We start from the raw sequence: 27,158 nt of genomic DNA, 5'->3' as shown, positions 1-27,158 counted from the left end.
TGTTTGGCATGCCGATTGGCATGTGCGTATGGCATGCACGTTTGGCGGGTTTGGCATGCTGCTTAGCATGTTTGGAATGCCGATTGGCATGTGCGTCTGGCACGCACGTTTGGCGGGTTTGGCATGCCGATTGGCATGTGCGTCTGGCATGCACGTTTTGGCGGGTTTGGCATGCTGCTTGGTATGTTTGGCATGTGCGTCTGGCATGCACATTTGGCGTGTTGGCGCGGGTTTTTGGAAAACCAACTTAGTATGGTAACCTCTTTTCAGGCTGCGGCGGGTTTGGAGCAACATAATTTGTCAATGAAAGTACGGGGCTGGCCAAGCATGGGCGTGGCTCCTCTTTTAGTACGCATGACGGCTTTAGAGAGACCTGATTGGTCGATGAGAAGTGGGGACGGCAAGCTAGGGCGTGGCCACAATTCCATTGCGCTGTGGCGGATTGCCTAGTTTGGCTAAGCATAGTTTCGACCAAGGGGTCTAGTGTGTTGCGCGGGCCGCAAAACCCTAATTTTTGCAAGTTAGTCGGTTTTATGAGTTTTTGGTGAGTTATCAAAATAATTGGCTGGATTTTGTATGCTGCCATAAAAATCCTTATTTACAGAATGCAGTGTGCTTTCCGTCTGAGCATTTTTTGCAATGGCCTTAATTTTGGTACTTGGAGGATCATGCTACTCTGTTGCGAGCGAATACAAATCCGTCATGCCATACCGATATTAAGGGTTCTGCCGGGGAACATATCACAGGAAAGTACTCAGTGAGTCTTGTATTGGTGAGATGCCGAAATTTACAGAGCATTTGGGATGGTTACTACATTCGCCAGTCTAGACAAATTTCATGTAAATATATTGAATGGCTCAATAAATATGTTGGTGGAGAGGTTAGCACTCACAGCACCGTTTCCTTACAGAGTGACGTCAGATGCAAGGTTTTACGATTTTGACTCAAAGCTAAAAACTACCGTCAACACTTGTGTTCTAAATCATGTTACTTTATGCATCTGTTGGACATAAAAAATAACCTGGTATAATTTTATTTCATTTTTGAATTTTTAAAGGAAGAGCCTCCTTTTATATCTGAAGAAATTGAAGAAATCATACAAGAAAATCTAGTTCTTCATTTTCACTGGATGTGCATAAGACCACAAAACACTTCAAATATTTCCAGGTGACTCCTCATTTTCATATCCTACTATGCATATGCATAGTACATTGCATATTTTAGTAGACATTCAATCCTTTAATTGTGCAGAATTGTTTATGGACATCCTAGTTTCTAGGTCTTAATTAGTTCTATATTAAAAAATGGAGAACATATTTTATATCATTGGATTCCCTATTAACAAAATTATTTTCCTCTTGTTTTTCTTTTCTTGTTGTCACCTTATAACGGTAACTATGGTGATTATGTGATACTTGTAACTTTAAAAGAATTTCACCGCAGACAGGTTATATGACATTCATAAATAAGCAGCACTACTTGGGCTATTGGTTAACCCCATACTCTTCTGATGGTCTGTTCTTTTATCATCAACTAACGTAACATTATTGTTGGCTGCAGACATAAAATAATCGAAATCTAGTATTTAGTGTTTTGTTTCCGACCTTAGTACTGAAACATCAAATTGTCTATTATGCAGGTATTTGGGCTTAAGTCAAAAAGCAGTACTCTGGTGATATTTTAGAAGCAGATGAAATCTTTTCCGAGGAGATTGGTTATGAAAGCGGAGTCTGGTGATACTTATGGTGATATTTAGTCTTTCTTTCCCTATTTTTCAATGCCTCTGTCAATTGACACAAACTAGGTTACCCATCCATTTATAAACATCAACATAGATGGAATATTGTATGTCAGTCACAACATACATAAGTTTACTTGTGTATATTTATTTCAATTGAAGAATCCTTTCTTTAATAATAATATTATCTAGTGGTGATTCTCAACTACATTTGTATCAGTTTTGTATTGCCATTGTAGTTTGTATATCTGTGTGGATGTTGAATATGGGGAATTGGGTAATTGCAGGGGGGGAAATGTGGGGGCAATGAATTTTGACTAGGTCAATAAAAAGAGACTTGACCTTTTTTTGTGTGGTTGCAAAAGATTAGCAACCTCAGTCTTCTGTTTCTAAATTAGAACCAGACCAACAATATCTAGTTCCAGGTAAGGGTATTCCTGTAATTAGCAACAAGTTAGCAACAACAAGATGTTGTTGATAATAAAAAATTCGCAACGCCAAGCGCTGTTGCGAATGTCCGTTGCTGACCGAGATTCGCAACAAATCTTATGTCGTTGCTAAAAATTGCGCCACCGTGTTTACAACATCGAAAGCCTGTTGTGACCCCGTTTAGCAACATCTATGACAAGTTGCTAATACCTTAAAATGGTGTATTGAGTATGCGAACTGTGAAGTACTAGTTCAGGTCCGAAACTCTTTTTTGCGAACTGTGTTTGGGAACGGGTTTACCTGTGAAAGGTACGGAACTGTGATTTGAAAATAGTGATTGCAAACAGCAATACTAGGCAAGTCCGAAACTTTGGTTCGCGTGCTCATAGTTTGCGAACACAGTGGTTAGGTTCTAAAATCGGTAAGTATGACAACTCATACTCATGAACTCAGGTTCGTTTGCGAACTCAGTTTGCGAACTAAAGTCGCTGGAACTTTAATAATTTAAGGTATGCGATCTTGCTTTGCAAACCATGGCATTATGTTCATGAATTGGTTCTTGTATAAGTAGTTTGTACAGTTACAAACCAAATCGAATATGCTTCAAATTTTTCATGGATATTTTCTATGAGATAGTGAACATTTGAACAACTCTCTTTAAGAACATTTAGATTCATTTGATTATCTATCTGTAGATGGGGCAAAACGATTTGCTGGTTTTTAAGGAATTGAGGAGACGACCGTGCGGAGGATACTCCTCGAACCGAGCAAACTGCTTAACCTCACATAGATGCACTGCAAAAAGGGAGTGCTTAAATTCGAGAGATCAATCTATAAGAATCCGTCCTAAACCAAGACAATGGTCGTTCCAGAGTCAATTCGGTCACAAGAGTGGATGGGTCGATCTGCAGGAGGGAAGCTGAGAAATGTGAGAGATCAATGGTGGTCGATTGTAGGTGTGTTGTGTATTCTGCGTGAAGAAATAAGACCTGATTGATTGAATTTTGCTCTGTCGAGAGTAATTGCTCGCACGTTGAGTTCTTAATCCCTTGTTGTCTTTTGAAGAAAGATTGTTTTTTATTTCAATCATGATTCAGAGACTTATTTATATTGCAAGATTGTAGACACCTTGATCCCATGAAGTGTGACAATTGCTGGAGTCAAAGAATGGGGAAGTGGAAATCGTGTTAAAACTAGTAGCTCATCGTGCGGAGACTTGGTTGATTTTATACCCACTACTTTTCTAACTCCTCTAACTGCTTGCACGACTTGATCACATTCTCATCGTGTGTATGAACACACGTGTCGTAGATCGCCAGACCAAAACCCTAGTTGATATCCCCCCATGTGACACGATTGATGTCTCGTGATTGTGGAGCCTGCAAGGCAGATATGTATTAGTTATTCAGTTGTTGACTTTATGAGACGATAAGTCTTTGCATTGCTGAGTCGAACGTGATTTGTAAATGTTCTAGGACCCATGAATTGAACGTGTATGTTGAGACAGAAGTATAATTGTCGAATAAATGTTAATAGTTAAGGTGAGAAAATATTGCTCATTTGATGAAATTTTTGAATATTGATAATTGAATCAATATTCCTTAGCCTGAGCAAATATTGCTCATTTGAGCAAATGTTGCTCGTTTGATGAATTATTGGTAGCGGGACCAAATAAAATATTAATTTAAAATACTGGCAACTGGACCGAGTATACTTAATTAAAATGTTGATCACGGGATCAACGTAAAATTACTAGTGTTTGAATCTGCCCAGAATTATGCTTTGCAGAGCCTTGGATTCGAAACCCTAATTTTGATCAATTGATGATTTATTGAGAATCAACCATGGAGTGAAGGAGGAACCGGATACATGGGATGATGGACCGGCCATGTAATTCCCAGATGCTCGAGTGAGCAAATACCAAAGTCTCTTGAAGACCAGTTGGTGAAAGGATGATTAAATGCTAGTTTAATCATTTATTAAAATGATGCTCGTCTGAGCCTTAGGTGATAAAACCTAATTATGAAGAGATGAGGGACCGACCAAGGGGTCATGGAACTGGCCCTGGTTGGTCATGGGATCGACTGACGATCATTTGATGAAATTCTAAGTTGTTTGGAAGGGATTGAACCTAATATGAACAAATTAGGTCAAATTATGAAAATATGTGGGACCGGCTTCTTGCAAGCCAAAGGGCCAACCTTGGTCGGTCAAGGTAATATTCCCATGTCACCAAAATGTTCGTGTTTGAGTCCCGAGAATTTTGATATTTTTTGATGCACGTTTGAGCAACATTTGAGAAAATATGAAGAGATCAGGGTTTTTCTCAAACTGAGGAACTTCATAAGATGAAGGAAATAATAATAAAATAAGTAATCATAAAGTGTGGGACCGTCTATGACTAGGGCATGGCCGGCCGACAAATAAGCCCGGTCTCATGGAACATTTCCTAATTTTATATTATTTTCATGATTTGAAGGAAATATCATGAAATCAAGGAGTTTATTGAAACAAAGGAGTTTCCTTAAAGTGAAGGAAATATCATGAAATTACAAGACTGAGCATGCTATGGATTATTTGAAGGAAATACCAATTGCTGGACTACATCAAACTATTGGTCCCAGACAGTTCCGTGCTGTCACTCAATACAGACTAGGAATCCCACTCTTCCCCTAGGAAAGCATTTGTGCAATCTGTAAGCGGCACATGGATGTTTTCGGTGATCACCCAGTCCATTGCGCAAGTAAAGTTGGGGGTAAATTTCGTCATGATTTAGTAACGTGTTGATGGATATATGCTACAAGGAAAGTGTTACTGCCAGGAAGAAGTATCAATGGGCTTCTTGTCAGATCAGAATGTTCCTTTGAAACCCGCAGACATAATGGTGTACAACTGGGAGAATGGCCGTGATACATGTTTTGACATCACGGGGACCTCGCCGTTTTCCGGAAATGGGACTCGAAGCTTCACTTCAGGTCATGCTATTTCTATAGATGTTGCTCGTAAAATACTAAATATTTGGATATATGTACCATACACGGTTATGGATTTAGCGTTTTGGCTTTTACTACATTGGGTGAGTTGGGCGATGATTTTATTGTCTTATTGAAGAGATTGACGAATTGTTTAGCTAGTTGCAATGCTAATAGCAAATTAGGTAGTTCTCTTTTTCAAAGGGTAGGGTTGGCTATCCAGAAAGGCTTCGGGGCACAACTTGTTGCCCGGCTTCCCACCATTTCTGTGTAAATTCCTTTATCTTATGAATAAAGTTTTATTTTGTTAAAAAAGAAGAAGAAGAGAGGATTATTATACCGTCACTACCCACCCTTTTACGCACATATATTTTCAATCAACAACACTCCTTTGTTTCCCCATCGTTTGTGCTATCTTTTGATATCTTTCTTGTGCTGAAACGAATACCACTTCCAAATCCTTTATATGGTTATTGTAGTTATTTTGATGTTGCAATGCTGAGAACCAGACGTTCATCGTCTTCACAAGATCAACCCTCAGACACTGATGACACCGATCAATTTATCCTCTATGAAGAATCATCAGACAGTGCGATGGCCCATTGCCCTTTCAAGGGTTTTGATGAATGTCAGGATGGCTGCAATGGAAGAGGATACGCTAAGACATCAATCCTTCGGCATATTAAGGATCAACATTGTCCTTCTCAAGAACGTTTAATGACTTGTAAAGAGAGGATTCGTACTCACGCTGGAGTATATCTGGCATGGGAAAGACTTATTACCCTTCTGCAAATGTGGTTGTGTGGAGATTGCATGAAAGTGCAGTCATGGAAGATACCCTGTCGTCCTCACCACGGTACCATCTTAACAGGCCCTTTCAGTGGTAGACACGCTGATTTCTTGATACATGGAATCAACAAACCAATGGCAGACCCTGCACCTGCAGTGGCCAACGATACTGCAATTTCTGATGAAAAAATTGGGCTCTCCCTGGAACTACTTGATATAGTTTATCAGAAGCATATTACAACAACTGCCAGCATACCCCCTCCATGTAGATTTCTTTTCTCCAGGACCTTGAAAGCTTCCTTGGATAGAGTGCTTGCTCATCCAGGTGTGATATACCCTTGGCTTCAATTACTGTTGTTACCAATTTGCACACTCAATCTTTACATACCCAACATTGAAGCAAGATCAGCTCACTAATATTGATTGGATTCTCTTATATTGCGACACAGAAGAAGCTACAAATTGCTGCGATCAATCAAGCTTTGGTGGAATGGGGTCAACCAAACGGATGTGCTAACATTGTCTAGCGTATATTAGAGCTTTCTCTGCAGAATCAACAAAGTCAGCAAAACCGTAAACAGTCTCCTAAGAAACAGAAAACTAATGTGGAGGCCTGTCAAAAGAAACTCAGCTTCGGCCATTATACTGCTGCCATACGCATTCTGTTCCCACGGCGTTGCTCCATCCAACACAGACACCCTCCGAGAACTACAGCAGAAACACCCTCCTGCACGGCCTCCCATTATTCCATCTGACAATCCAGCCGCTGCTGTTGTATCGGTCGATGTTCAGGCAATAGTGAAAGCGCTAAAGAGTTTTCCGAAAGGTATGTCTTGTGGGCTAGATGGTCTTCGTGCTCAGAATTTTTTGGATGTGATGAGCGGTGCTGCTGCTGCAGTGGCAGACGATCTTCTTGCATCTATTACTGGTGTTATTAATTTGTGGTTTGCTGGACAATGCCTACCTGATTTAGGAGAGTACATTGCCAGTGCACCTTTAACCCCTCTTCTCAAACCTGGGGGTGGTCTTCGTCCTATCACCGTGGGTACCATTTGGCATCGTCTATGCTCCAAGCTGGATGCTTCCGTCATGCTAAAAGATATGAGAGCATAACTTGGCAACCATAAATTTGGAGTGGGAATTTCTTGCGGAGGTGAGGGTATTCTACACTCAGCAAATCGTCTGCTGGAATTAAAAGGTACCTGTGATACTATGACTATGTTACTTATTGATTTCACAAACACATTCAACATAGTAAATAGAACTGTCATGATCAATGAAGTGCGATCCAGGTGTCCTAGTATTTCGAAGTGCATGGAGTCTTGCTATGCACGCCCGACCAAATTGTACTATAACGAATTTACATTGTCATCTTACCAAGGAGTTCAACAAGGAGACCCCCCCCAGGTCCCCTCCTCTTTTCCTTGGTTCTACACCCACTCGTGGAGAACATTGCACGACAATGTAGATTGGATCTCCACGCATGGTACTTAGACGATGGAACGTTAGCTGGAGATACCATTGAGGTTTCCAAAGCCTTACAGCTCATACGTGAAGAAGGACCAGCAAGAGGACTGTGCTTAAATCTCCGGAAAACTGAAATCTTCTGGCCACATACTGACCCAAGAAGTGTCGTTGTTTTCCCACCTGAAATTGGCAGACCTTATGAAGGTGTCCGTCTACTTGGAGGCCCGGTAAGTCTCATAGATAAATTCTGCAGTGACTCTATCTCAGCTCGCGTCTCAAAAACCATTCACCTGATGGAATGTGTTAAGAAAATTAAAGATCCACAAGCAAAGCTGTTACTTTTTTGAAATTGTGCCGGCGTTTCGAAACTGTACTTCACAATGAGAACTACCCGTCCACAAATCTTGCTGCCAGCACAAACTCAATTTGATGAACATCTTCTTCAATACATGTGTTATTTGATTACAAGTGATGGCGCAGGTTTTGGACAACTTCAACAACGTATTGATACTCTTCCAATCAAAGACGGCGGACTAGGAATATATACAGTAAAGGACACAGTTCAATATGGATACTTAGCATCCTATTTACAAACAAGACACCTTCAGAACACCATTCTACAGGGTACCGTGGAACCCATCCATCACTTTCAGTTTGCACTTGATTAATACATAAGTGTATGTGGTCTTTCTCCTTCATCTTTCAACCTCAGTGACGTCGCCCCACAGCTTATGCACCTTTTGGCGATCAGTTACTACGAAGATATCATGAAGGAAATTCCGTCCACCTATGTACTGTACGAGCGCGAATCCATCTTATGGCAGTGCAACAGGAAACCACATGCATAGGATTATCTTAAATCTATCCCTGTCAGAGGCCTCAACTAGACTATAGGGTCGCGGAAGTTCAAGTCCGTCCTTAAATACCGTTTAGGTATACCTCTCTTTGACGCTGATAGCACTTGCCCATGTTGTAAAAGAGCTATGAATTGCTTCGGCGACCACGCTATTCACTGTGCAAGCGAGGTGGGTCTAAAGTACCGTAATGATATGGTGAGAGACCTTTTGATCGATTTGTGTTATAAAGTTGGAGTTGCAGCCAGAAAAGAAGCGTCACTGGGTCTTATTTATGATAGGAGTATCCCTCTCAAAACGACGGATATCATGGTGTACAACTGGGAGAATGTTCAAGACATTTATTTTGATGTCACCGGTGTTTCACCATTCTCCAAAGGTGAAAATCGCGCTTTCACTCTTGGACATGCTATCTCTGCTGATATTACCCGTAAACGCAACAAGTACGCCGAACTATGTTCTTCCCATGGATATGGTTTTGGTGTTTTATATTTTTCCACTTTAGGGGAACTCAGTGAGGACTTTATTATCCTATTGAAAAGATTGAAAAACTGTATGGCTAGTCATGATGTTAACAGTAACTTAGGCAGTTTTCTTTTTCATAGGTTGAGTATCGTTATTCAGAAAGCCATCTGGGCGTAACTTGTTGCACGTCTCCCGGCCAAATCTTTGTAAACTACTATTAGTTTTCTATCTTAATAAAAGCCTTTCTGGCCCTCTTTCATAATAATAATAATAATACCGTGACATCAAAATAAATGTCTTGCCCTCTTTCTATGGCAGTGCAACAAGAAAGCACACGCACAAGACTACCTTAAGGCTGTTCCCATTCAGGGTCTGAATCAGTCCATTGGGCCGCGTCAATTCAGGGCAGTGCTACAATACCGTCTTGGGATTCCTCTTTTCGACGACGATAGCATTTGTTCTTGCTGCAAAAGAGCCATGGATCGGTTCGGGGATCACGCCATCCACTGTGCTAGTGAGGTTGGTCTGAAATATCGACACGATATGGTAAGAGATCTCTTTGAGGAATTATGTTACAAAGCTGGAGTTGCAGCAAGGAAAGAAGTCGCACTTGGCCTCACAACAAACAGGAACACTCCTCTCAAACCAGCAGATATCATGGTCTATAATTGGGAAAATGGATGCGACATATGTTTCGACGTCACGGGCGTCTCCCCATTTTCTAAAGAGGGTAACCGAAGTTTCACCCCAGGATATGCTATTTCAGCCGCTATTACCCGCAAGCGTAACAAGTATGCTGATATATGTTCCGCTCATGGGTACAGTTTCGGTGTGTTAGCATTTTCAACCTTAGGGGAAATAGGAGACGACGTCATTGATTTCGTGAAGAGATTGAAGAACTGTATGGAAGATCACGATGTGAATAATCATCTAGGCAGTATTCTATTTCATAGGCTAGGTATTATTATTCAGAAAGGTGTTGGTGCGCAAATTGTTGCGCGACTCCCAACCAAGTCATTGTAGTTTTCTCTTTTGGTTTGCTTAATAAATGACTCAGTGGCCCCCTTTCATAATAATAATAATAATAATAATAACTGAAGAGAGAGAAAGTCCGGCGAATTGGGGGCGATTTGCAGGCGACTGAAAACCTGCAACTTCTACTCCCTTTGTTCTGTGCATCAATCCATTGTTTTCCTTCTTTTTCTTCAGTTTTATTAGGATTTATTATTCTGGAGGCCTCTTCTGTAATGTTGCTTCATCCTCGAGCTTTCATTGGAAACCCTGATAGTTACTGGCAGTTATCTTCATGGTTTTGACACATTATGCCTCGAACTCGTACTTCTCAATCCTCTCAGTCATCTTCTCAATCCTCTATCTCTGGAATTCTTCATGACTCGCCATTAGAACCCATATCATCACCCTGTCCGACTGCCGCATCCATATCTTTATCACATAAGGACAAGATCCCTTGCCCATTCAAAATTTCTGATGGATGTCATGGTGGTGTTGGTGGTAATGGATATGCAAGAAGCGCGATTTATAAACATTTGTTTGACAGGCACTTCCCTACTAAGGCTGCCTAAGAGGCTTGTAGACAGAGGATAAGGAATAATGCTGACTGCTCCAATGCCTAGGAACGGGTTTTGAATATCATGCAATCTTGGCTCTGCATCAAGTGCCTGCGTATTCATGCATGGAAAGAATCTTGCTAGGATTTTAGCCACTCGCACGAGGTTTTCGCCGGTCCCCTCAATGATCATGGGGTTGAATTTTTAATCCATGACACAGTGAAACCTCAAACACCCCCATTGGTTGAGACTGTTGATGACATCAATGGAACTGTGGCAGCAACCCTATCTCTTGAGACGCTGGACTTAATCTTTCAGAGGCAGATAACAACCACTGTAAGCATCCCTCCCCCTTGTAGGCTACATTTATCTCGTACCCTGAAAGCCACTCTTGAAAATGTCCAGGCCAAACCCATGGATCTGTCTGCTTAGTTATCTCTTCTACTATTACTTGTGTGTACCTTGAACCTGTACATACCCAAAAGTGTTGCTGAAGAGAGATCAGGTATACGAAAGAAATTACAAGTAACAACCATCAATCAATCCTTGGCTACATGGAGGGAACCAAATGGTTGATGCACTCTGGTTCAGAACCTGCTGGAATTATCTAATCCAATCACACAACCCAGGAAGCCTGCCAAGAAGAAGAAGAAAGATGCTAACCTGGAGGCGCGCAGGAAAAAGTTGAGCTACGGCCATTATACAACAGAAATACGCATTTTATCATCTAATGGCGTTGCCCCCTCTACTCCTGACACCCTCCATGATCTGCAGCAAAAACACCCATATGCACCACCTCCAAGAATCCATGCAGATTCCATAGCAGATGTTTCACTGTCTGTCGACACTAAGGTTGTATTGCAGGCTGTGAAAAGATTTCCAAAAGGAACTTCCTGTGGCAGAGATGGTCTTAGCGCTCAACATTTGCTAGATGCTCTTAGTGGTGCTGCCGCTGCTGTTTCTAATAAACTTATACTGTCCATTGTCGGCGTTATTAATCTCTGGTTAGAAGGCGATTGCCCTCCAGTTCTTGGCGAGTATGTAGCAAGTGCTCCACTGACTCCGCTTATTAAGCCTGGTGGTGGCTTGAGACCCATCGCAGTGGGTACAATTTGGAGACGTTTTTGCTCCAAACTAGCAGCTATGTCTGTATGTAAAGAAATGACAACATATTTAAGAAATCATCAATTCTCTGTTGGTATACCCTGCGGCAGTAAAGGCATATTACATTCCACAAACAGGCTTATTGAACTGAAAGGCGACCAAGACAACATGACTATGTTGCTCATCGATTTCACTAACGCCTTCAATTTAGTAGACAGGACTGTGTTGATACAAGAGGTTCGTGCCAGATGCCCAAGCATATCCAGGTGGGTTGAGCTTTGCTACTCCAAACCAGCCAGACTTTACTATAACAATTTCATGCTATCTTCAGGAAAAGGTGTTCAGCAGGGATATCCTTTAGGTTCGTTACTTTTCTCTCTTATCCTACATCCTCTTGTGAACCGAATTGCTTCCGAGTGTACACTCGATTTACATACATGGTACATCAACGATGGTACCATTGCATGCGACACTCTAGAAGTGGCGAAAGCCCTCAGAATCATTCAACAGGAAGGACCAACAAGGGGATTACTGCTAAATGTCAGTAAGACCGAAATATTCTGGCCAACAATCGATTTGAGAAAAGATGAACCTGGCGTCTTCCCTTCTAGTATTAGCAAGCCTTATACTGGTGTCAAAGTTCTGGGAGGGTCCGTGATTCGCGATGCACAGTACTGCAATGACATGGTGCTTTATCGAGTTGTGAAGTCTACACATTTAATGAATACCATTAAAAAGCTGCAGGATCCGCAGAGTGAGCTATTTCTCCTACGAAGCTGTACTAGAGTCTCTAAATTATATTTCACACTGCGCACCACCTGTACCCAAATGCTCCAATCATCCTCAGAGCAGTTTGACTCACAATTGTTCCAGTACCTGCGACATTTAATAGTGGGTGATGGTGCAGGTTTCGGCTTGCTACAACAGCGGGTGGAAACCTTGCCGATCAACGACGGTGGCCTGGGAATCTACAATATGGACGATATGTCAAAATATTTCTACTTAGCCTCGTGTGCACAAATTAAATATCTACAGGATACTATCCTACAGGGGGTAACTTCCTTTGACGCCAGCCAGTAGTACCAGCATGCATTGCAGGTCTACACTCTCTCCTGTGGTCTCTCACTTTCTTCTTTCTACATCATTGATGTCGTCCCATATTTCATGAAGTCCTTGGCGGCCCGTTAGTTTGATGTTATTAAAAATGAGTTTCCCACCAAATATCAGCTATCAGCTAGAGATGCTATATTATGGTAGTGTAACAGATCTGCACACGCAATGGACTTTCTCAAGGCCATACCAATTCCCGGGCTTCAACAGGATATTGGCCCTCGCCAGTTCCGCGCCGTTCTATGCTATAGATTGGGTATCATATGTTTGAAGAAGATAGTCGATGCACATGTTATAGCCGTGCCATGGATATAATGGAGATCATGCTATCCATTGTGCCAGCGAGGTTGGGCTTAAATTTCGCCATGACTTGGTCGTGATATCTTGGCGGATATTTGTTATAAAGCAGGTGTAGCAGCACGCAAGGAGGTTCCTATGGGGTTTTATCCGACACTGCACATGCCTTACACCTAGCAGATTTACTCATCTATAATTGAATAAACGGACGAGATGTGTGTTTCGATGTCACAGGTACCTCACCCTTCACCGGATCCACCTTCATACCTTGGAAGGCCATTTCTGTCGTTGTCACCCGTAAACGTAACAAGTATCAACATAAGTGTTTATCACATGGGTATGAGTTTGGCGTTTTAGCCATCTCAACTCTTGGTGAACTAGGCGAAGATACTTGTGTACTCTTGAGAAGATTGAAGAACTGTCTTGTAAGCCAGGATGCTAATTACAAAGTAGGAAGCTCTCTTTTCCATAGAATAGGTATCACTATTAAAAAAGGTGTTGGTGCCAAGCTAGTTGCTAGGATGCCAACACACACTGTGTAAACTTTCGACTCGTTTGTATTAATAAAAGCTCCCCGTGGCATCCATTCATATATATTAATAATTTTAATTAATAGTATATATAATAATAATAATAATAATAATAATAATAATAATAATAATAATAAAATAAAATAATAATAATAATAATAATAATAATAATTAAAAAAAAGGGACGTGTGGGACCGGCCAAGGCTAGGGCATGGTCGGCCGGCTAGGGGACCGGTCCTGTGAACCTTTCCTAATTTTATATTAATTCCTTGATGTGAAGAAAATATCATGAAACTGAGGAATTTCATGGGATGAAGGAAATAATAATAATAAAATAATGAGGAACGCAAGGTGTGGGACTGACAACAACTAGGGCATGATGGGCCGGCTAGTGAACCTGGTCCTATGACACTTTTCCTTATTTTATATTATTTCCTTGATACGAAGGAAACACCATGAAACTGAGGAGTTTCCTTAAAACGAAGGAGATTTGTTCAAATGAAGGGATTTTCATGAGATCGAGGAAAAATAATAAAATATGATAAAATAAAGAATTAAGCGTGGGATTGGCCACGGCCGGCTGGCCGATGGGCGTGGTCCCCTAGCGCCTTAACTAATATTTTATTATTATTATTTTTCTTCCTATTTTGCATAGGTTCATCGTTCCTTCGTATTTTTGAATGCTCGTTCGTGCATTCAAGTGCTCGTTAGTGCATTATTGCTTAGTACACTTGCACCATTTTGGTCGGGGTTTACTCGATAGTGACTCAGATACCCGTACGTTGAATATTTATTACTAACCCATGTTATTCTGCTGGGAATAGCCATGAATTGAAGTAATGAAATATTATGAAAACGTAGAATATTTTCTAGTATTCAGTTAATGAATTTAATGACTAGAAATAATTAATTGATGGCTCTATACTAGCAGGCATGTTGTCTAGGAGAATTAATTATTCAAGGATTGGGTGATATGAGCTAGTTGAAGCGTCATATTTCTTTTATATAGTCAAGGAAAACGTTGTTGCATCCTAAAGACGTTATCTCTCTATACTAGCAGGCAAGCTGTCTAGGAGTCGTCCAATCGTTTGATTCTATATAAAAGTTATTTATTGAAATTGCTCAGTATTCATGAAATATGTCGCTGCCTCATCTGAGAGACTGCACATTCATGTATGCTCTAAGAGACAGTATACTAAGTCAGATACTCTTGTGGCATGAGCTTTCATGCTTCAATGAGAGACATGAGCCTCAATACTCATTTGATTGCTGGATCAGGAATATGTACAATTATGGTTTTATGATTTTAGCCTTTGTCGAAAATCCACCATCTACATTAAGTCCCCTTCTTAGTGAGGGACAGTCATGTTCCTCAGTCAGCACTGGATGGTGATTTTCTAGTTATAGACGAAATAAGTAATTGAACTTAGTTGTAAGGTAGGGTGTTACCATATTTTCGACTGTACGAACGAACCATGGTCTGAACAAAGATCTCAGTAGCATGATAGAGCATCGTTAATGATAATAAATTGGTGTAGCACCGCTTATTTGATGATGAAACCTTGGTCGATTTAGGATTCACGGGTCCGGGCCCAAGAAAGGAAATCCTCGTGGACTTAGGTTTTGGAAATAGAATTTGATATAAAAGGGACTAATTTCTTTTTTTTTTTATCTCCACGACCGACCACCACCTTCATCTATTCATCTTCTTCACGTCCGAGCAGAGGAAGAGAGCAAGAAAAAAATATTGCCGGAGCTTAACGCCGCCGACCGTCGCCGCCGTCGACCGTCGCAGTCACCATCCGGCCGGCACCGACCAGATAAGAAAAAAAATCCAGAAGTTTATAGTTTGTTCATGAGTTGTTCATGTTAAAATTATATACATATACATATATAAGCATGAGTTTTGTAGAAGACCCTTGTTTTAGAAACATACGTTCGTTCGATCATTAGTTTAAGAAACGAACAATAATCCCTAGCTTAAAAGAGATTTTTTGAAATAGACCTGTGTCCATTGATAAAATTTTGTTTATGAGCTTTGTTGAAAAAATTTATCTTAAAAGTGTGAATTTTCACAAAATCGAAATAAACCTTCGTTTCAAAGACGGGCGATCATACGAAGGAAAAAGTTGTTTTTTTTTTTTTATAAAACGGTGAAATATTCATGATATTTTTTTCGTATTTACGTGGGTAATTCATGTTTTAAATTTGATTTTGAATAGTCATTAAAGTAGACAATTATTTATGATGAAATATTGCCTTGGTGTGAGTCTTTTCATAACTCAGTGGTGAATGTTTACACAGTGGAAAAATTATGTTCATGATTTTATGAAAATCAGGTTTCGATTATTTTTTAAATCAAATTTTTTTTTTGCAGGTTCAAAGAAACAAGCAAGTTTTGAAGTGTTAACTCCTTTATCACAATCACTACTGTTAGTGGAATCGTAAACATGTAAGAGTTAAGAGTTACCATTTTTGTAGATGCTAGTTGAGCATTTTTGTCATCGAGTTGCATGATTCCATCGTTTTGTTGGAGTTTGCACCTTGTATGGATGATATACTGAAGTAGAGTATTGTATGGATATTACAACTACTTTGTAAAGATGTATGATCCCAAAGATAATGAGGCCTCCAAAGATGATACATGTATGGATGAAACTTCCATTGATGAATAAGGGGACGAAGAGACAACTGGAATAAAAAACGTTCCAAATGTAGATGATGCATTCTTCGCAGTTCAGCAGGGAACTGAAAAACGCTTCAAAACCCCAGTGTTTCGTTTTCTGATAAATCCCAGAAGTATTACTCAGAAGAAATTGGCGACTCCTCGGGCAGCCATTCGATTTTGTTTTGAACGAGGACTTTTTCTGGCGTCAATTATAAAGTTTAAGCTTTCTCGACGACCTTTAGAAAGATTCTCTGGATAGGTGAGACATATGCTGGGTTTTCTTCGTGTCAGATCCATGCTGGATCAGGCACATGTAACAAGAGTTATTCAAGTGTCTGGAGACTTGTTCATTTTTCACGATGTACGAGGTATAGTGGCTCTGCTTGCTCGCTGGTGCATTCCGACCCATACTTTCATATGCAGGTGGGGAGAGTTTACCATCACCTTAGAGGATGTAGTTGCTTTGTTGCATCTCTTAGTCACAGGAAATCTTCCTGAGAGTCTTTCAGCGGAGGAGACAACAATTTCTAACATTTTGGCAGCAGAAATGGAGAAAATTAATAAGGTATCCGGCAAATTTTGTTATGCCCACTGGTTAACACATTGGTGTCCAAGAGATAATTCCCCTGACAGGCATGTCGATGGTATGTTATATATCGTTGTTTTCTTGTGTTTATGGCTGTCGAGAGATGTATTTGAAGATAGTGGGAATTTGTTGAAGCCGTTCGTGATTCCTTTTTCTATTAATATGGATCAAGGTGAGAAACTTCCAATAGGTAGTCTATTCTTGGGTGTTTTGTACTCTAACTTAGACTCCCTGATTATAGACTCCAGCATCTCAAATGGGTTTATGAAGATTGAATGCTATGTCAATATGATGTTTCTCCAGGCCTTGATGTGGGAACGTTTCAAGAATTATGCACCCTTTCCTTGTACTATCTTGCAAGGACCGAATGTTGATGCTCGTCATGTTTTTTCTGAGAGGGATAATACCAGGATTATGCGATGATCTACAAAGCAGCCTCGATTCAAGACACGCCTCATTGATGTGTTAGACCGTGTGTCTGAATTCAACTTCCGTTCATGGGTGTCAATTCCTCCTTATATTTCTCAGTTGACAACCTTCAATGCTGGAGAAAGTATGGCTTTGAAATATGGTGAAGATTTGAGCAATGGCGAGAGGTCTTTTATGTTAAGTTGCACTCCTGGTAACTTGATATCAGCAATATATGGAGACCTTTCAGTGGAATAATACAACATCGATAAGGCAGCTCGACAAATGGGCATGAATCGGTTGAAAAGCTTAAGACCCGTTTAGTCCGCACACATGTGGAAGGAAGCACTTACTGGTTCCCTTGCTCTGAGCGAATTACGTATGTAACTCCAGGTTATATAGACTTCTGGGATCAACAACTTGAGCGTTTACACGATTTCGTGATGGTTGGCTAACCTTTAATGAAAGAACCTCCTTCTGCTGAGATGATTTATTCTCGACCAAGATTGAAACATATCTCTGGTGGTGATAAGCGAAAGACATCTCTAGGGTGTTCACAAGTATGTATCCTTTGCGTAATCTTCATAAAACTAAGATAATTGTCTTGTTATTATCGCATCAAATTTTTGCAGGACGCTCGTATCGTGAGACCTTGAATTGATGTAAACTTCTTAGAAGCAGAAACAATTCTTCACGGTGGAGAAGGCTGGAGCAAAAATTATAAGATGCTGCCTAATACCATAAAGTCCCAAATGGTTTCCTTGGTGAGTTGTCTATATTTTTTTCACTGTGACTTCTTTTCATCCGTGTAATTAGGATCACAAAACCAATGTTTGTTACTCCGTTACACAAATTTACCCCGTCAAGTATCGATGGTCTTCAATTCTCTGCTCGGCAAACAATTTCTGAATCAAGTACTAAAGAATAAGTCGATGTAAGTACCTCTTCGTACATTTAGCTACAATCTTTATAAGTAAGATTCTAATTGTAATTATATCCAGGAGGATGTAGCTATGGAAGTGGCGAGTATTGTGATGCACGTTCATCTTCTGAGGATGGTGATGAAGAAAATTCCTAGAGCACAAGACCGAATGAAAGCAATGGTGCTCCTGATGCTGATACGAGCAATTCTGGTTCTTTGAACGCTTCAGAGACCACCCATGTAAGTACTTCTCTTGTATTTTATTCACAGGAGCATAATCTTGTCGATTTATGAATGAATGGATTAAAATCCATGTGAATATACGAAAAGTTTTGCCAGAACACGTCACCAGAAAATCCAGAATTCATCCTTTTAGTAGAAATGTTGTAGAATCTTCGTCTGATGTCGGATTTTTACGGTCTACCCCAGTTTTCTTATTTCCAGGAAATTTCGAAGCTTTATAAAAGAAGATTTTTAAGTTTTGAGCATGTTTATAGGTCGAAATCGACGAAACAGTAAACTTCCAGGAGAAATTCAGAAAATTTTCAGCTGGCATGTAGTTCGATGTTTTGGCCACATCTTTTTACTCGTTCATCCAATCGCTATGAAATTTTTATATGTTATGAAGAACATCCATAAAAAGAGAATAACATATAAATCAACCTTAGATTATTCACCAATCGCACCCAGTTCTTCATCTTATGCAGGGCAGTGTAAAATCTCTTCAGATGAGCTTGTTGTAAAACGCGTTTTTATGACTTTCACGCTATTTGTTCATGTCTTGAATGCATAATGATGAACTTTTATGATGTTATACCACTTACATGCTGGAGTTTATGATTCTATTTGGCTTCCATGTTTAGATTGCTCTAATCTCATGTAATCTTCTTATTAGGTGCCAAATACCAAAGTTGAGAATAATGAAACCTAAAATGATAACTCGAGAAACCCTGGGGTTTTTGATGAAGAGAAAACCATATCTGGACTTCAAGGCCATGAGAGGGTTGTTACTAAAGATGTTAAGGAGACCAAAACTTCTATTGTTGTTGCTTTAGTGATGGAAGAAACCAAACCAAGAGCAGAAGAGACTGTCCTAGAAGAAGTTGTTGTCGAAGTTGCTCCAATAATTGAGAATCTTATAGTGGTGCATGAATACCGGAGTTCGGGAGTTTCTTTTGATCCTCCATTTGGTGACTCACTCCCATATCATGAACTAGTTGGCGGATTCAGTGTTCCTACTGGATATGCGGGCTTGTACGAGAAGATATGGAAGAAGTTTGGTCACATCATCGTTACCAGAGACCTAGGCGTGCTTATTCTTTGACTATGCAATTAAGTGTTATCTTGTGTGTTATAAATGATATATGCACTAGGGCTGGAAATATTGTTACTCCAGATATACTCTTTGATTGGGAGTTCAACTTGGAGAATTTTGAGAGACTTGGCGTCAACGTGAAATGGCTTCGTAAGAAGATAAATGCTATCAAGGACTCATGTAGGAATAACATACCCTTTCCCAATGATGATGTGATGTAGAAGGAAGGCAAGATTGCTAGATTAACTGAAGAGATGAACATGCAAAAGGCGGCCTTACAAGTATTGAAGGATGCAGAGGACAGAAAATCTTACTTTGCTGATTTTCTTTGATTTCCTTTCCATGATCCCTTGAACTTCTAAACTTCTGAGAGATGTGAGGTTTTATTTTTGGTTTTGACTTTTGATTGGTTTTGGATAAGTAGATGATTGAGGATTTTCTTTTGGAATTGATAAAGATTTTCTTTAAGTAAAGTGAACTTTGATAAATTACAGCGATAAATTTTTCTTTTTTTCTCTCTCCAAAAAATAGGCGATTTTTTTCTTTAGGGTTTTCAAGTTTCTCACGTTTTTTCCTTCATCTTGGATCATCTTTTGGGTGATTCAAGATGGGGGAAACTTCTGATTCTTCTAAGAATCATAATGGGTATAAAACGGCGTCTTTTGTAGATTTAGTTAAGGGTAAAAAACCATATATGCTAATAGATTCAGATTTATCATCTTTACTTGGTGCGTCTTTGTATTATGATGAACCAGCCTTGGAATTACCTTTAGAACTTACACAAGAAGGGTGTGACATATTCCAGTTCAGTCTTATTGGAAGGTTGAATTTTAAGGGTTTAAAACTTGTTGATGTTCAAAAGAGTTTGGAAGAACAATGGGATTTTGGTGATGGAAGATGCAAGCTGGTTCCAATGAAAAAAGGGTTTTTCATCATTAAGTTAACATCAGCCGAAGACAAGGAAAGGGTTTGGCATGGTGAAACTTGTGTGGTTCAAAATCAGCAACTTAGGGTTTTCAACTTTTACCCTAATTTTGATCCGGAGAGACAACATACTACACGATCTACTGTTTGGGTAAGTTTCCCTGGATTGTAAATAGAATTATGGACGGAGAAAATTCTTTTATCCATTGCTAAAATTATTGGGAAACCGATTGCTATTGATCAAAAAATATTGGATCATGATGTTGGAAACTATGCTGCTGTGTTGATAGATATTGATTTTGCTAAGATGATTCCTAAAAGAGTTCATTTTAAAGCTAATGGAAAAGAGTTCTGGAAATATGTGGTTATACAAGATTTAGAAAACATTAAGTTTTCCTCTCATTGTAAGTTTATGGGTCATAAGCTTGAGAACTGTGTTGCAGCTCGTAAGCTTTTAGGAGTTGAAAAGAACAAAAGTGTTGATCAGAATATCAAAAATGTTAAAATGGATAAACCAAACAAGTATGTTTGGAAGGAAGTACGTGGAAAAAACAATATGCAGGGAAGTAAAACTGGTTCCCATGCAAATCATGCAAATAACGAAAACAAGTCTCTTGTTTCTGAATCAAGCATTAGGGATGATATTGATGATGAGGTTACAATAACAAATTATGTAGTTAATGAGGCTGAAAATGTTACAATGAACAAGGCAGATGAAAATTTTGTGAATGATGAACAGTTAGAGGAAGAGCTTGCTATCTCTGAATTGGAATTTCGTGAAGCTCAGATGAAATTGTTTAGGTACAAAACTGCTAATGCTGCAAAGGCAGCCCTTGCTATCCGTAGAGCTGAGAAATCAGGTCAAGATATTGGTATAGAGTTCGTGCAAGAATTAGAAAAAAAAAGACGGGACCATATTAAACTCTAGTTCGGTAAAGTACGTGAACAACTGTTTGAGGGTGAAAATAGTTTCTGCTGATTTCGGTAATTTCGGGTGTGTGGGTGAGAAACGAGTCTAAACCCTAAACAATGTACTGCAAGGGACTACTTTAGATTCAAGAGATCAATCTGTACAAATCCGGCCTAAACCAAGAAATGTCCGTTCCAGACTTTCTTCGGTGAAACCAGAATAGTTGATCCTGGAAGAGTAGTTGTTTTGTGAAAATTGGCGGGAAAATAAAAAAACAGAACTGTGTAATTTTCGATCGAAGTTTGAAGGAGTTGTGGGTTGATTAAAGAGCTGAAGTTTGTTGGGTAGTTGTGATATGTCCCAACAAAACTATCATGAGTGATTTAGTTGGCTAAATTTGGCTAGATAATTCACGAGAAGAAAACAGGGGAGTTTATTCTCGGAAGAGGATATCACGGGATTTGCTCGATCAAAAAAGGAGTTTTCACGTGTTTGGAAGACCCTAACAACTATTTGGAGTGTGAAGGAGTTAAATATGGAAATTTGGAAGCTTCAGAACGCGTGTAGAGATCAAAAATCTGAATTCTTTCCTAAACTGGCTGTGAAGAATAATGGAGGATTATATGAAGTTATTACGTGAGATTTTGCTGTTGCTGGGTTATATAATAGGTTCTGGAATATCATAGAAGGTTTACTGAGAGTTTGGGAGATTATAGAGCATCACAGAGTCGAGAAAATCAAGTTCCAGAAATATTTTTCTGCTACTGCTCATCTGAAGAACGCGAAGAACAGACCATCCAAGACAGTCGTTTTTCAACAGTGGAAACGACACACAGCCGTGGGTCGAGAAACAACGACAGTATTGTTCTATCATTTTTTCAGTTTGTAACACATATAACTGATACAAACCCGGTTTTATCATTGTTTCTCCCATTTCATCATTTGTACACCACCTTTGAGCAATAAAAAAAATGAATTTTGAGCGTGTTTTCCTAATGATGAGCTAAACCCAATCCTTGGGGCGACGGAGAAAGCCATTATCTCAAGAATTATGTGGTAATATTTATTTTATAAACTTATGCAATATTTTTATATGATTAATTGCATTGATAAAAAATAAATTAAATAATTTTTATTAATCAAATGTGTTTTCTCTTGATGATGCATGCTTAGTTTTAGACTCTTGATGCGTTATACTTGCGACTAACATTTGATATTTTAGGATTCTGATTTTGGCAATACTTTAGAATCGAATCAATTGTTTAAATTGCATGATATAAATTAATTTAGAACTACATAAGTATTGATGAATGGTGAAATCCTAGCTCCAGGCTCTCCATAATTTTCACAACAGATCAACATTTATTTGCTTTATTTTCTTTGCTTTAAAATTAAGTCTAAAATCTATTGCTTTCACGAGTCTCAACGAACTTTTTACTACAACTCAACTTGAAATAACATCAATTTTTGGCGCCGCCGATGCGGACTTGTCTTTAGGCTAGAGTTTTTAGATTTTTTTTTTTTAGGTTTTTATTTGTTTGTCATTTTTATTTTATTTGTTCTTCTTTACGTTTTGATTTTTTGTCTTTTCCTTACATATTTTGGAGTTTGGAGCGAAAGAAAAATTTGCCAAAGTTTTTGGTGAATACTTAAAGATTTGGAGTAAAATCAAAGCGAAAGGAGCGAAAGAAAAGAAGAATAAAAATTAATTAAAAAAAAAGAGAGAGAGAGACAATATTTTTTTTAGAATTTCTTTTAGATTATCTTTTTCTTTTGCACTTTATTTTTGGACTTTGGACTGTGGACTTTAGGACTTTATCTTTTTTTTTTAAACCCTACGGAAGGGTAGTTTAAATATCAATTGTTTGCAGAGAAGGATGGCGATTACGATATCTCCTCGGCCCCTCGGGTTCGTACATGACATAGGAGTCGTGGCCCGAGTCGACTTCAGTGGTTCATCCCCCGTCTGGTACGGAAGGTAAGTCTGTCGAAGCACTCGCGAATCCCCTGTCAGCGAGTTACTGTATTCCTTCGTTTGCATATATGCTGAGGATTTGAAAACGGATGCTTTAATTTTCTAGTAAAGGGCAAGCACTGGCCATACAAGATAAGGGTTCGGATTTCATCACCGTTCCCTTCTTGCCCGCCTTAGGAAAACGAAACCAAACGCGAACCTAAGCCTAAAATTTGACTAGAACGAGACCTATAGGGTAACGAGCTTAATAGGAATGTCATTCAAAAAATATTGGTTACTCTTTTAAGCATGCTTCAAAGTTCATGATGGTTTCTGCGAGTTGAATACGCCGCCTTGTAACGCCGGTGAGGCCTTGGGTATCAAAGCTCAACTGAGCTTCCCTCGTCTCGATTCAACTTACTTAAACTCGGATTGATTCCAGAGGGGTTTTATTAAATTGTAACGAATTCCCTTTCGAAGGATTAGAAGCTAGTCTAGAAACAATCTAAGTGGAGCTATCATGCTTTTTGTTTGCTAGAAATCAGTAGGTTTGTTGTGGTGGAGTCAGCCTTGTTTTTGTTTGCATAAAACTTCCCTTCCTTGTAGGCTTTATTTTTCTTTTGTTTTTCTACTGTATTCCCAAGGTTATTAAAGAGCGGGCTTGTAAAAGAAACACTCTAGGTCATTTGATTAGTGATAAACCTAGTAGTTCTTCTTGTGAAGGCGGGGAGCTCGAAGACTCTTCTTTTGAGAGCCCTGTTTTTGGAAACTTCAGTTTTGAGAATCTGTATCTTCGTGAGGAAAATACCCCTAGTACTTCAGCTGTGCCAGCAATGACAACTTTGAAAGATTACATGTTCCCAACTAGGTCCACCCGAGCTTCGTGCATTAAATTGCCATCCACTAAGGCTAATTTCGAGATAAAACCTAGTATTTTTTCAGATGATCCCTATATTCTTAGGTAAAGATGATGAGAACCCTTATTTTCAGGGACTTTGAGGAAATTTTTGGGACAATTAGAATAAAAGACCTTATTGATGAAGTCTTGAAACTTAAGATGTTTCCCTTTTCCTTGAGAGATAAAGCCAACCTGGCTGAACAACTTACCATCTGAATACATTGAAACATGGCAGGAACTTATTGCTGCTTTCTATATGAAATTCTACCCTAAGCATAAAACTGCGTCTGTTAGGCAGAAAATTAGTGCTAGTGTGCAACAAGAGGGAGAGTCTCTTTATAGGTTTTTAGAGAGATTCAATGATATCCTGTCCCAGTGTCCTCACCATGGATTTTATAAGATGAAACTCGTAGAGATTATTTATGATGGTTTATACTATTCAACCAAAGCCATGGTTGAGTCTATGTGTGCTGGTGAATTCACTAGTAAAAGTGTTGATGATGCTTTGACCTTCTTAGGAGCTGTCGCTGAAAAATCCCAACAGTGGAACTCTTGTGTTGAACCCCCCAAAAGACTCTTGGTCAATAGAAGTACCACCAATGTGGTAGATACAAGCTTCGGGTCTGATGCTAAGTTTTCTGCTTTATTTAGAAGGTTAGAAGCTTTGGAATTGAATCATCCTAAACATAGGTCTCTTGTTGAACCTGATGATAGGTTTAGAGCCTCTCAAGTGTCTAGTTGTGGAGTAGAACCCAATAACTCGTTTTTGGAAGGTCAGGTTAGTGAAGAGAAAGACCATGCTGTCTATAACAATGCTAGGTTTGAGAACCGTCAGAAGTTTGGCCATACTCAGAGACTTACAACACTGGTTGGAGAAACCATCCTATTTTTGATTGGTCTAAGGGTCAGAATCAAGGACAGTCTAGTAATTCTCAGCCTCCCCTAGGTTTTGGTTATGCTAAGAACTCTTCAGGTCAACCCCAGTTTCAGAATGAGAAAAATATCTCCACCTTAGAAGAAACCCTTACTATGTTAGCAAAGAACCATGAGATATTATCAAAGAACCACTATGGTTTTCAAGAAGAAACCAGGCAGAATTTTAATAATAATTCCCGGTCTCTTGCTAACTTAGAACTTCAAGTCGGCCAAATAGCTAAGTTTCTTAGTGAAAGAGAAGATGGAATATTCCCTAGTCAAACTGATCCTAACCCTAAAGGAGAGAAATCATACAATCATGTGAATTCTATAACAACCCTTAGGAGTGGAAAGAAAGTTGACAATAAGGTTGCCATGCCTGATAGTGAACATGTTGTAGTTCACCGTTCTGAGCCAGAAAATGATAAGACTAATAGAGTCTCCAAAGATACCAATGAGGGTCCTGTTGCGCCCGTCTTTGTTCCCAGAGCCCCGTCCCCCCAGCTGCTAGTTCCAACTAAGAGGGAGTCCAACTTTAATGATATATTTGAGGTTTTTAAGCAGGTTACCATCAACCTCCCATTGTTAGATGTGATTAAGCAGATTCCTTCTTATGTCAAGTTTCTTAAGGATATGTGTACGCGAAAGTGAAAACTTAGTGTCCAGAAGAAAGCCTTCCTAGCTAGTCATGTGAGTTCTATTATTCAGAATACCACTACTCCTAAGTATAAAGACCCAGGGTCCCATACTATTTCTAGTATAATAGGTAAATACCGTGTCGAGAAAGCTTTGCTTGACTTAGGATCCAGTGTGAACTTACTGCCATACCATGTGTACCTTAAGCTAGGACTTGGTGAGATGAAACCTACCCAGATGACACTTCAGTTAGTTGATAGGTCTGTTAAAATTCCTCGTGCTGTGATCGAGAACGTTCTTATTGAGGTCGACAAGTTTATTTATCAAGTGGATTTTGTTATCCTAGATACCCAACTTGTCCCTGACCCAGAGAACCAAATACCAGTGATTTTAGGTCGCCCGTTTTTAGCTACATCCAGTGCGATCATTAACTTTCGAAATGGTATTATGAATTTGTCTTTTGGTAATATGACTATTGAGCTGAACATTTTTAATATTAGTAAGCTACCCTCTGAACTAGATGACTCGATCATAGAAGAGCTGAACATGATAGGAACATTAGTCAAGGAGTCATTACCAAACACTTTGTTAGAAAATCCATTAGAGAAATGCCTATCCCACTTTGGGATTGATTTTGATGATGACGATGTGATTAATGAGGTGAATGCTTTGTTAGATTCAACCCCTTTGATAGACACTAGTAATGGCGGGAAGCCTAAGTTCGAACCTCTACCCGTTTCTGAGTCTACCCTAGTTCCTTCGTTAGAAAAGCCTCCTAAGTTGGACCTTAAACCATTACCATATTTCCAGAAGTATGTGTTTTTAGTCCCATCTGAAACTTTACCTGCGATTATAGCATCCGACTTGGATAGTGATCAGGAAAGTAGGCTAGTGACCGTCCTTCAGAATAACAAGGACGCTTTAGGGTAGACCATAACAGACATTAAGGGTATAAGTCTTACCGATTGTATGCATCATAGCTATTTAGAGAATGACACCAAACCTTCTAGGGAGATGCAACGTCGACTGAACCCTAATATGAAAGAAGTAGTTCGAACCGAGGTTCTTAAGTTGTTAGATGCAGGCATTATCTACCCCATTTCAGACAGTAAGTGGGTCACCCCCGTTCAGGTTGTTCCCAAGAAATCCGGTATTACTGTAGTCCAGAACGATAACAATGAGTTAATCCCAACCCGGGTGACCACGGGTTGGCGTGTCTGTATTGACTATAGGAAATTGAACAAGGTCACTAGGAAGGACCACTTTCCCCTTCCCTTCATCGACCAAATGCTAGAGAGATTAGCTGGACGTAGCCACTATTGCTTTTTAGATGGATACTACGGTTATAATCAGGTTGTTATTGCCCCAGAATACCAAGAGAAAACCACTTTTACCTGTCCCTTTGGTACCTTTGCGTATAGACGCATGCCTTTCAGGCTATGTAATGCCCCTGCGACCTTTTAGCGTTGTATGCTGAGCATATTTTCTGACATGGTAGAACGGTTCTTAGAGGTCTTTATGGATGATTTTTCAGTGTTTGGTTCGTCTTTCGATGAGTGCTTGCATCATTTGTCATTATTTTTGACTAGGTGTAAGGAAAAGAATTTAGTGCTTAATTGGGAGAAATGTCACTTCATGGTTCGTTCATGAATTGTTCTAGGGCATATCGTATCTTCGAAGGGTATAGAGGTAGATAGAA

At 39.5% G+C, this 27,158-nt stretch overlaps 1 protein-coding gene across 1 annotated transcript; it reads left to right on the top strand.

Moving 5' to 3' along the window:
* The first annotated feature begins 10,036 nt into the window (after positions 1 to 10,036).
* LOC113290640 lies at positions 10,037 to 19,554 on the top strand. The gene is made up of 5 exons (XM_026540222.1): positions 10,037 to 10,226; positions 10,503 to 10,618; positions 10,874 to 12,140; positions 18,876 to 19,051; positions 19,444 to 19,554. The coding sequence occupies exons 1-5, from the start codon at positions 10,037 to 10,039 to the stop codon at positions 19,552 to 19,554; spliced, it is 1,860 nt and encodes a 619-aa protein (XP_026396007.1).
* The last annotated feature ends 7,604 nt before the right edge of the window (positions 19,555 to 27,158 follow it).

The sequence above is a fragment of the Papaver somniferum genome, chromosome 6, assembly GCF_003573695.1.
Source record: "Papaver somniferum cultivar HN1 chromosome 6, ASM357369v1, whole genome shotgun sequence".
NCBI classification, from domain to species: domain Eukaryota; kingdom Viridiplantae; phylum Streptophyta; class Magnoliopsida; order Ranunculales; family Papaveraceae; genus Papaver; species Papaver somniferum.
Note: the sequence above shows the minus strand (reverse complement) of the source record. Positions and strands in the feature narration are given on the sequence as shown.

Coding starts and splice junctions, on each gene's coding strand:
- LOC113290640 (XM_026540222.1), top strand. CDS start 10,037: ATGCCTCGAACTCGTACTTCTCAATCCTCTCAGTCATCTTCTCAATCC. Junction 10,619..10,873: donor AGAGGCAGATAACAACCACT/GTAAGCATCCCT, acceptor ACTCTGGTTCAG/AACCTGCTGGAATTATCTAA. Junction 19,052..19,443: donor TAATTGAGAATCTTATAGTG/GTGCATGAATAC, acceptor GATGTGATGTAG/AAGGAAGGCAAGATTGCTAG.